The sequence below is a fragment of the Phyllobates terribilis genome, unplaced genomic scaffold (assembly GCF_046119375.1).
Source record: "Phyllobates terribilis strain yellow unplaced genomic scaffold, ASM4611937v1 Scaffold_10__3_contigs__length_209671492, whole genome shotgun sequence".
Taxonomy (NCBI): domain Eukaryota; kingdom Metazoa; phylum Chordata; class Amphibia; order Anura; family Dendrobatidae; genus Phyllobates; species Phyllobates terribilis.
Genome location: NW_027362770.1, coordinates 197399675 through 197411786, shown reverse-complemented (window position 1 = coordinate 197411786; position 12112 = coordinate 197399675). Strand labels below are relative to the sequence as shown.

General features: G+C 51.5%; 1 protein-coding gene across 3 annotated transcripts in view; it reads right to left on the bottom strand.

Moving 5' to 3' along the window:
* DNAI7 (dynein axonemal intermediate chain 7) overlaps positions 1–12112 on the bottom strand; it is a 44161-nt gene that overhangs the window by 20406 nt on the left and 11643 nt on the right. For all 3 annotated transcript variants that reach the window (XM_073650520.1, XM_073650521.1, XM_073650522.1), the window contains exon 2: positions 71–176. In XM_073650520.1, the coding sequence (XP_073506621.1) occupies positions 71–176 (106 nt within the window). The remainder of the gene's footprint in view (positions 1–70; positions 177–12112) is intronic.

Below are 12112 nucleotides of genomic sequence, written 5' to 3'. Positions count from 1 at the left end.
ACCCCTTTCAGAGTGAAATCCCACAATATGGTAGGAAGGAGCCCCCCCGATGCGCGTGCAGACCGCTCACCTTCCTCCCGCTGCCTTCGCTCCTCCTCCTCTTTCTGCAGCCGCTGTTTTTCCGCTTTGCTGGGTTTTCCTTTCTTCCGGGAAGAAGCCGACGTCCCTTTTGATGACTGTAATAGGAAACGTGGGTTATAACAATGTTGTTCTGCTGTCTGATAATCCGGAAAATCTGAGACAAAACCAAGAGATAATCCGGAAAGCAGAAAACGGAGAAAGTGTCCTACAGAGGCCAGAGTGGAGGCCGGTGGAAGCTGAAAGCACGGAGCTGAGGCTGTGGGGGCTCCGACATATGGATCATAGGGGATGGGGGATCGTAATGTGACCCCTTCAAATTTCATAGGAGAAATCACTAATGTGTCCTCCATAAAGAAGGCACTGCCTCCAGGACTGGTACAATTTTAGGGGCATTGTCACTGGTACTATGGCTGGCCCTGGTGTGGGGGCTGTAGTGGGCACTGCAATGATGCACTATGACTGTTAGGATGGCGCTATGGCACTGTGGCTGGCTCTACTATGGGGGCAGTGGATGGCTCTGTAGCAGTTATGAAGGGGTATGGCTGGCTCTATTATGGGGGGCTGCAGTGGGTACGGTTATGACGCACAGTCACTGTTAGGATGGCACTATGGCGGGCTCTATTATGGGGGCAGTGGATGGCACTGTAGCAGTTATGGAGCAGTATGGCTGGCTCTATTATAGGGGGCTGTAATGGGCACTATTATGATGCACTATGACTGTTAGGATGGCACTGTGGCTGGTTCTATTATGGGGGGCTGTAGTAGGCACTGTTATGGCGCACTGTCACTGTTAAGATGGCACTGTGGCTGGTTCTATTATGGGGGGCTGTAGTAGACACTGCTATGGCGCACTGTCACTGTTAAGATGGCACTGTGGCTGGTTCTATTACGGGGGACTGTAGTGGGCACTGTTATGATGCACTGTCACTGTTATGATGGCACTATGGCTGGCTCTTTTAATGGGGGAAGTGGATGGCACTGTAGCGATTATGGAGCGGTATGGCTGGCTCTATTACGGGGGGCTGTAATGGGCACTGTTATGACGCACTATGACTGTTAGGATGGCATTGTGGCTGGTTCTATTATGGGGGCTGTAGTAGGCACGGTTATGGCGCACTGTCACTGTTAAGATGGCACTGTGGCTGGTTCTATTACGGGGGACTGTAGTGGGCACTGTTATGACGCACTGTCACTGTTAGGATGGCACTATGGCTGGCTCTATTATGGGGGCAGTGGATGGCACTGAAGCAGTTATGGGGCGGTATGGCTGGCTCTATTACGAGGGGCTGTAATGGGCACTGTTATGACGCACTATGACTGTTAGGATGGCACTGTGGTTGGTTCTATTATGGGGGGCTGCAGTGGGCATAGTTATGGCGCACTGTCACTGTTAGGCTGGCACTGTGGCTGGCTCTATTATGGGGGGCTGTAGTGGGCATGGTTATGACGCACTGTCACTGTTTGGATGGCACTGTGGCTGGCTCTATTATGGGGGGCTGTTGTGGGCACTGTTATGACGCACTGTCACAGTTAGGATGGCACTGTGGCTGGCTCTATTATGGGGAGCTGTAGTGGGCACGGTTATGACGCACTGTCACTGTTAAGATGGCACTATGGCTGGCTCTTTTATGGGGGACTGTAGTGGGCACGGTTATGACGCACTGTCACTATGGCACTGTGGCTGGCTCTACTATGGGGGGCAGTGGATGGTACTGTAGCAGTTATGAGGGAGTATGGCTGGCTCTATTACAGGGGGCTGCAGTGGGCACGGTTATGACGCACTGTCACTGTTAGAATGGTACTATGGCTGGCTCTATTATGGGGGGCAGTGGATGGCACTGTAGCAGTTATGAGGGGGTATGGCTGGCTCTATTATGGGGGGCTGTAGTGGGCACGGTTATTATACAGTCACTGGTAGGGTGGCACAGTGGCTGGCTCTATTATGGGGGCAGTGGATTGCACTGTAGCAGTTATGGGGCAGTATGGCTGGCTCTATTATAGGGGGCTGTAATGGGCACTGTTATGACGCACTATGACTGTTAGGATGGCACTGTGGCTGGTTCTATTATGGGGGCTATAGTGGGCACTGTTATGACGCACGGTCACTGTTAGGATGGCACTATGGCTGGCTCTATTATGGGGGGCAGTGGATGGCACTGTAGCAGTTATGGAGCGGTATGGCTGGCTCTATTACGGGGGGCTGTAATGGGCACGGTTATGACACACTGTCACTGTTAGGATGGCACTGTGGCTGGCTCTATTATGGGGGGCTGTTGTGGGCACTATTATGACGCACTGTCACTGTTAGGATGGCACTGTGGCTGGCTCTATTATGGGGGACTGTAGTGGGCACGGTTATGATGCACTGTCACTGTTAGGATGGCACTGTGGGTGGCTCTATTATGGGGGACTGTAGTGGGCACTGTTATGACGCACTGTCACTGTTAGGATGGCACTGTGGCTGGCTCTATTATGGGGGGCTGTAGTTGGCATAGTTATGATGCACTGTCACTGTTAGGATGGCACTGTGGCTGGCTCTATTATGGGGGGCTGTTGTGGGCACGGTTATGATGCACTGTCACTGTTAGGATGGCACTGTGGCTGGCTCTATTATGGGGGACTGTAGTGGGCACGGTTATGACGCACTGTCACTGTTAGGATGGCACTGTGGCTGGCTCTATTATGGGGGACTGTAGTGGGCACGGTTATGACGCACTGTCACTGTTAGGATGGCACTGTGGCTGGCTTTGGTATCTCTGGCGTCTGTCATTCTTGTCTTTACAGGATACACACTGCTGCCCGGACCTGCACCAGACACCAGACTGCCGCTCCATGACATCACATTAAGGGCATGTTTACACATTAAGTATTTGTTGCAGACATTCCTGCATAATAAACATGTCTCTTGGTAGAAAAAAAGCTGCATAAAAGATTTGCGTTTTTGCCGCGTTTTTTCAAAATCGTTACAAAGGGGGAAAAAGCACTGCAAAAACGCTGAAAGATACGCTGCAGATACAAAACTGCTTCAAATCTGCAAGGAAAAAATAAGCAGTGTGTGAACGAGACGTCAGGAACCTCATCCACTTTGCTGGTACTAAGAAATGCTGCAGTCTGTTTAAAAAACGCAGCAAATATTTACGTGTGCACAGACCCTAATCTGTATACATGGCGTTATAAGGCTATGTTCACACACAGCGGTTTGCAGAATTTTTTCAATGTTAATTTTATGCAAATTTAAAGCTGCTTTTTACTGAATCAGCAGAAGTTATGAGAGCTCAGAAATCTGATGTGACCTGTTCCCAAAAAACACAATAAAAACGCCACTAAACGGACATTCTGAACGCAGGCTTTGGCTGAAGGAAAAATCGCTCCGTGTGAACGCAGCCTAGCACAGATATGAGGTCTCCATCATCACTGACTCAGTGTGAATATTCCTATCTGGCTCTAGGTCTGCGGCAGCGGGGTCCGCGCTCTCCGCTCTCCTTACTCGCCTTTCTCGCCTTCCTTTTCTTTTTCTAAATATCAGGAAATAAAGTAAGAAGAAAAGATGAATGAGAAGAAAGAAACAAAGTATCAGCGGCGGCCACGGTAACAGCAGGTGCAGCGGTGACTGCTGGGGTCCTGGGCCCGCGACCGCCACTGATCACGACGGACACGGCCGGACATTACCAGAGGCCCCCGGACTGTAACTGCTCTGCTTATTAATAACCCCCATACCCCCCAGATTACTACTGCTAATACCTGAGACCCCCGGACTGTAACTGCTCTGCTTATTAATAACCCCCATACCCCCCAGATTACTACTGCTAATACCTGAGACCCCCGGACTGTAACTGCTCTGCTTATTAATACCCCTCATACCCCCCAGATTACTACTGCTAATACCGGAGACCCCCGGACTGTGCCTGAACCCCTCCTTATTAATACCCCTCATACCCCCCAGATTACTACTGCTAATACCTGAGACCCCCGGACTGTGCCTGACCCCCTCCTTATTAATACCCCTCATACCCCCCAGATTACTACTGCTAATACCTGAGACCCCCGGACTGTGCCTGACCCCCTCCTTATTAATACCCCTCATACCCCCCAGATTACTACTGCTAATACCTGAGACCCCCGGACTGTGCCTGACCCCCTCCTTATTAATACCCCTCATACCCCCCAGATTACTACTGCTAATACCTGAGACCCCCAGACTGTGCCTGACCCCCTCCTTATTAGTACCCGTCATACTCCCCCAGATTACTACTGCTAATACCTGAGACCCCTGGACTGTGCCTGACCCCCTCCTTATTAGTACCCCTCAAACCCCCAGATTACTACTGCTAATAGCTGAGACCCTCGCATTGTGCCTGACCCTCTCCTTATTAATACCCCTCATGCTCCCCCATATTACTACTGCTAATACCTGAGACCCCCGCATTGTGCCTGACCCCCTCCTTATTAATACCCCTCATACCCCCCAGATTACTACTGCTAATACCTGAGACCCCCGCATTGTGCCTGACCACCTCCTTATTAATACCCCTCATGCCCCCCAGATTACTACTGCTAATACCTGAGACCCCCGGACTGTGCCTGACCCCCTCCTTATTAATATCCCTCATACTCTCACCCCAGATTACTACTGCTAATACCTGAGACCCCTGGACTGTGCCTGACCCCCTCCTTATTAATACCCCTCATACCCCCCAGATTACTACTGCTAATACCTGAGACCCCCGGACTGTGCCTGACCCCCTCCTTATTAATACCCCTCATACCCCCCAGATTACTACTGCTAATACCTAAGACACCCAGACTGTGCCTGACCCCCTCCTTATTAATACCCCTCATACCCCCCAGATTACCACTGCTAATACCTGAGACCCCCGGACTGTGCCTGACCCCCTCCTTATTAATACCCCTCATACCCCCCAGATTACTACTGCTAATACCTGAGACCCCCGGACTGTGCCTGACCCCCTCCTTATTAATACCCCTCATACCCCCCAGATTACTACTGCTAATACCTGAGACCCCAGGACTGTGCCTGACCCCCTCCTTTTTAATACCCCTCATACCCCCCAGATTACTACTGCTAATACCTGAGACACCCAGACTGTGCCTGACCCCCTCCTTATTAATACCCCTCATACCCCCCAGATTACCACTGCTAATACCTGAGACCCCCGGACTGTGCCTGACCCCCTCCTTATTAATACCCCTCATACCCCCCAGATTACTACTGCTAATACCTGAGACCCCCGGACTGTGCCTGACCCCCTCCTTATTAATACCCCTCATACCCCCCAGATTACTACTGCTAATACCTGAGACCCCCGGACTGTGCCTGACCCCCTCCTTATTAATACCCCTCATACCCCCCAGATTACTACTGCTAATACCTGAGACCCCAGGACTGTGCCTGACCCCCTCCTTATTAATACCCCTCATACCCCCCAGATTACTACTGCTAATACCTGAGACACCCAGACTGTGCCTGACCCCCTCCTTATTAATACCCCTCATACCCCCCAGATTACTACTGCTAATACCTGAGACCCCCGGACTGTGCCTGACCCCCTCCTTATTAATACCCCTCATACCCCCCAGATTACTACTGCTAATACCTGAGACCACCGGACTGTGCCTGACCCCCTCCTTATTAATATCCCTCATACCCCCCAGATTACTACTGCTAATACCTGAGACCCCCGGACTGTGCCTGACCCCCTCCTTATTAATACCCCTCATACCCCCCAGATTACTACTGCTAATACCTGAGACCCCCGGACTGTGCCTGACCCCCTCCTTATTAATACCCCTCATAAGCCCCAGATTACTACTGCTAATACCTGAGACCGCCAGACTGTGCCTGACCCCCTCCTTATTAATACCCCTCATACCCCCCAGATTACTACTGCTAATACCTGAGACCCCCGGACTGTGCCTGACCCCCTCCTTATTAATACCCCTCATACACCCCCCCCAGATTACTACTGCTAATACCTGAGACCCCCAGACTGTGCCTGACCCCCTCCTTATTAGTACCCCTCATACCCCCCAGATTACTACTGCTAATACCTGAGACCCCTGGACTGTGCCTGACCCCCTCCTTATTAGTACCCCTTATGCTCCCCCATATTACTACTGCTAATACCTGAGACCCCAGACTGTGCCTGACCCCCTCCTTATTAGTACCGCTCATACCCCCCAGATTACTACTGCTAATACCTGAGACCCCCAGACTGTGCCTGACCCCCTCCTTATTAATACCCCTCATACCTCCCAGATTACTACTGCTAATACCTGAGACCCCCGGACTGTGCCTGACCCCCTCCTTATTAATACTCCTCATGCCCCCCATATTACTACTGCTAATACCTGAGACCCCCGGACTGTGCCTGACCCCCTCCTTATTAATACCCCTCATATCCCCCAGATTACTACTGCTAATACCTGAGACCACCGGACTGTGCCTGACCCCCTCCTTATTAATAACCCCCAGATTACTACTGCTAATACCTGAGACCCCCGGACTGTGCCTGACAGCCTCCTTATTAATACCCCTCATGCCCCCCATATTACTACTGCTAATACCTGAGACCCCCGGACTGTGCCTGACCCCCTCCTTATTAAAGCCTCATACTCTCCCCCCAGATTGCTACTGCTAATACCTGAGACCCCCGGACTGTGCCTGACCCCCTCCTTATTAAAGCCTCATACTCTCCCCCCAGATTACTACTGCTAATACCTGAGACCCCCAGACTGTGCCTGACCCCCTCCTTATTAATACCCCTCATACCCCCCAGATTACTACTGCTAATACCTGAGACCCCAGGACTGTGCCTGACCCCCTCCTTATTAATACCCCTCATACTCCCCAGATTACTACTGCTAATACCTGAGACCCCCAGACTGTGCCTGACCCCCTCCTTATTAATACCCCTCATACTCCCCAGATTACTACTGCTAATACCTGAGACCACCGGACTGTGCCTGACCCCCTCCTTATTAATAACCCCCAGATTAATACTGCTAATACCTGAGACCCCCGGACTGTGCCTGACCCCCTCCTTATTAATACCCTTCATGCCCCCCATATTACTACTGCTAATACCTGAGACCCCCGGACTGTGCCTGACCCCCTCCTTATTAATACCCCTCATACCCCCCAGATTACTACTGCTAATACCTGAGACCCCCGGACTGTGCCTGACCCCCTCCTTATTAATACCTCTCATGCCCCCCCATATTACTACTGCTAATACCTGAGACCCCCGGACTGTGCCTGAACCCCTCCTTATTAAACCCTCATACTCTCCACCCAGATTACTACTGCTAATACCTGAGACCCCCGGACTGTGCCTGACCCCCTCCTTATTAAACCCTCATATCCCCCAGATTACTACTGCTAATACCTGAGACCCCCAGACTGTGCCTGACCCCCTCCTTATTAATAACCCTCATACTCTCCCACCAGATTACTACTGCTAATACCTGAGACCCCCGGACTGTGCCTGACCCCCTCCTTATTAATAACCCTCATACTCTCCCCCCAGATTGCTACTGCTAATACCTGAGACCCCCAGACTGTGCCTGACCCCCTCCTTATTAATACCCCTCATACTCCCCAGATTACTACTGCTAATACCTGAGACCCCCCGGACTGTGCCTGACCCCCTCCTTATTAATAACCCTCATACTCTCCCCCCAGATTGCTACTGCTAATACCCGAGACCCCCAGACTGTGCCTGACCCCCTCCTTATTAATAACCCTCATACTCTCCCCCCAGATTACTACTGCTAATACCTGAGACCCCCAGACTGTGCCTGACCCCCTCCTTATTAATAATCCCTCATACTCTCCCCCCAGATTACTACTGCTAATACCTGAGACCCCCGGACTGTGCCTAACCCCCTCCTTATTAATAACCCTCATACTCTCCCCCCAGATTACTACTGCTAATACCTGAGACCCCCGGACTGTGCCTGACCCCCTCCTTATTAATAACCCTCATACTCTCCCCCCAGATTACTACTGCTAATACCTGAGACCCCTGGACTGTGCCTGACCCCTCCTTATTAATACCCCTCATACTCCCCCATATTACTACTGCTAATACCTGAGACCCCCGGACTGTGCCTGACCCCCTCCTTATTAATACCCCTCATACCCCCCAGATTACTACTGCTAATACCTGAGACCCCCAGACTGTGCCTGACCCCCTCCTTATTAATACCCCTCATGCCCCCCATATTACTACTGCTAATACCTGAGACCCCCAGACTGTGCCTGACCCCATCCTTATTAATACCCCTCATACCCCCCAGATTACTACTGCTAATACCTGAGACCCCCAGACTGTGCCTGACCCCCTCCTTATTAATACCCCTCATATCCCCCAGATTACTACTGCTAATACCTGAGACCCCCGGACAGTGCCTGACCCCCTCCTTATTAATACCCCTCATGCTCCCCCATATTACTACTGCTAATACCTGAGACCCCCGCATTGTGCCTGACCCCCTCCTTATTAATACCCCTCATATCCCCCAGATTACTACTGCTAATACCTGAGACCACCGGACTGTGCCTGACCCCCTCCTTATTAATAACCCCCAGATTACTACTGCTAATACCTGAGACCCCCGGACTGTGCCTGACAGCCTCCTTATTAATACCCCTCATGCCCCCCATATTACTACTGCTAATACCTGAGACCCCCGGACTGTGCCTGACCCCCTCCTTATTAAAGCCTCATACTCTCCCCCCAGATTGCTACTGCTAATACCTGAGACCCCCGGACTGTGCCTGACCCCCTCCTTATTAAAGCCTCATACTCTCCCCCCAGATTACTACTGCTAATACCTGAGACCCCCAGACTGTGCCTGACCCCCTCCTTATTAATACCCCTCATACCCCCCAGATTACTACTGCTAATACCTGAGACCCCAGGACTGTGCCTGACCCCCTCCTTATTAATACCCCTCATACTCCCCAGATTACTACTGCTAATACCTGAGACCCCCAGACTGTGCCTGACCCCCTCCTTATTAATACCCCTCATACTCCCCAGATTACTACTGCTAATACCTGAGACCACCGGACTGTGCCTGACCCCCTCCTTATTAATAACCCCCAGATTAATACTGCTAATACCTGAGACCCCCGGACTGTGCCTGACCCCCTCCTTATTAATACCCTTCATGCCCCCCATATTACTACTGCTAATACCTGAGACCCCCGGACTGTGCCTGACCCCCTCCTTATTAATACCCCTCATACCCCCCAGATTACTACTGCTAATACCTGAGACCCCCGGACTGTGCCTGACCCCCTCCTTATTAATACCTCTCATGCCCCCCCATATTACTACTGCTAATACCTGAGACCCCCGGACTGTGCCTGAACCCCTCCTTATTAAACCCTCATACTCTCCACCCAGATTACTACTGCTAATACCTGAGACCCCCGGACTGTGCCTGACCCCCTCCTTATTAAACCCTCATATCCCCCAGATTACTACTGCTAATACCTGAGACCCCCAGACTGTGCCTGACCCCCTCCTTATTAATAACCCTCATACTCTCCCACCAGATTACTACTGCTAATACCTGAGACCCCCGGACTGTGCCTGACCCCCTCCTTATTAATAACCCTCATACTCTCCCCCCAGATTGCTACTGCTAATACCTGAGACCCCCAGACTGTGCCTGACCCCCTCCTTATTAATACCCCTCATACTCCCCAGATTACTACTGCTAATACCTGAGACCCCCCGGACTGTGCCTGACCCCCTCCTTATTAATAACCCTCATACTCTCCCCCCAGATTGCTACTGCTAATACCCGAGACCCCCAGACTGTGCCTGACCCCCTCCTTATTAATAACCCTCATACTCTCCCCCCAGATTACTACTGCTAATACCTGAGACCCCCAGACTGTGCCTGACCCCCTCCTTATTAATAATCCCTCATACTCTCCCCCCAGATTACTACTGCTAATACCTGAGACCCCCGGACTGTGCCTAACCCCCTCCTTATTAATAACCCTCATACTCTCCCCCCAGATTACTACTGCTAATACCTGAGACCCCCGGACTGTGCCTGACCCCCTCCTTATTAATAACCCTCATACTCTCCCCCCAGATTACTACTGCTAATACCTGAGACCCCTGGACTGTGCCTGACCCCTCCTTATTAATACCCCTCATACTCCCCCATATTACTACTGCTAATACCTGAGACCCCCGGACTGTGCCTGACCCCCTCCTTATTAATACCCCTCATACCCCCCAGATTACTACTGCTAATACCTGAGACCCCCAGACTGTGCCTGACCCCCTCCTTATTAATACCCCTCATGCCCCCCATATTACTACTGCTAATACCTGAGACCCCCAGACTGTGCCTGACCCCATCCTTATTAATACCCCTCATACCCCCCAGATTACTACTGCTAATACCTGAGACCCCCAGACTGTGCCTGACCCCCTCCTTATTAATACCCCTCATATCCCCCAGATTACTACTGCTAATACCTGAGACCCCCGGACAGTGCCTGACCCCCTCCTTATTAATACCCCTCATGCTCCCCCATATTACTACTGCTAATACCTGAGACCCCCGCATTGTGCCTGACCCCCTCCTTATTAATACCCCTCATACCCCCCAGATTACTACTGCTAATACCTGAGACCCCCGGACTGTGCCTGACCCCCTCCTTATTAATACCCCTCATGCCCCCCATATTACTACTGCTAATACCTGAGACCCCCGGACTGTGCCTGATCCCCTCCTTATTAATACTCCTCATGCCCCCCATATTACTACTGCTAATACCTGAGACCCCCGGACTGTGCCTGACCCCCTCCTTATTAATACTCCTCATGCCCCCCATATTACTACTGCTAATACCTGAGACCCCCGGACTGTGCCTGACCCCCTCCTTATTAATACCCCTCATACCCCCCAGATTACTACTGCTAATACCTGAGACCACCGGACTGTGCCTGACCCCCTCCTTATTAATAACCCCCAGATTACTACTGCTAATACCTGAGACCCCCGGACTGTGCCTGACCCCCTCCTTATTAATACCCTTCATTCCCCCCATATTACTACTGCTAATACCTGAGACCCCCGGACTGTGCCTAACCCCCTCCTTATTAATACCCCTCATACCCCCCAGATTACTACTGCTAATACCTGAGACCCCCGGACTGTGCCTGACCCCCTCCTTATTAATACCTCTCATGCCCCCCCATATTACTACTGCTAATACCTGAGACCCCCGGACTGTGCCTGAACCCCTCCTTATTAAACCCTCATACTCTCCACCCAGATTACTACTGCTAATACCTGAGACCCCCGGACTGTGCCTGACCCCCTCCTTATTAATACCCCTCATGCCCCCCCATATTACTACTGCTAATACCTGAGACCCCCGGACTGTGCCTGACCCCCTCCTTATTAAACCCTCATACCCCCCAGATTACTACTGCTAATACCTGAGACCCCCGGACTTTGCCTGACCCCCTCCTTATTAATAACCCTCATACCCCCCAGATTACTACTGCTAATACCTGAGACCCCCGGACTGTGCCTGACCCCCTCCTTATTAATACCCCTCATACCCCCCAGATTACTACTGCTAATACCTGAGACCCCCGGACTGTGCCTGACCCCCTCCTTATTAATACCTCTCATATCCCCCAGATTACTACTGCTAATACCTGAGACCCCCGGACTGTGCCTGAACCCCTCCTTATTAAACCCTCATACTCTCCCCCCAGATTACTACTGCTAATACCTGAGACCCCCGGACTGTGCCTGACCCCCTCCTTATTAATAACCCTCATACTCTCCCCCCAGATTGCTACTGCTAATACCTGAGACCCCCAGACTGTGCCTGACCCCCTCCTTATTAATACCCCTCATACCCCCCAGATTACTACTGCTAATACCTGAGACCCCCGGACTGTGCCTGACCCCCTCCTTATTAATACCTCTCATGCCCCCCCATATTACTACTGCTAATACC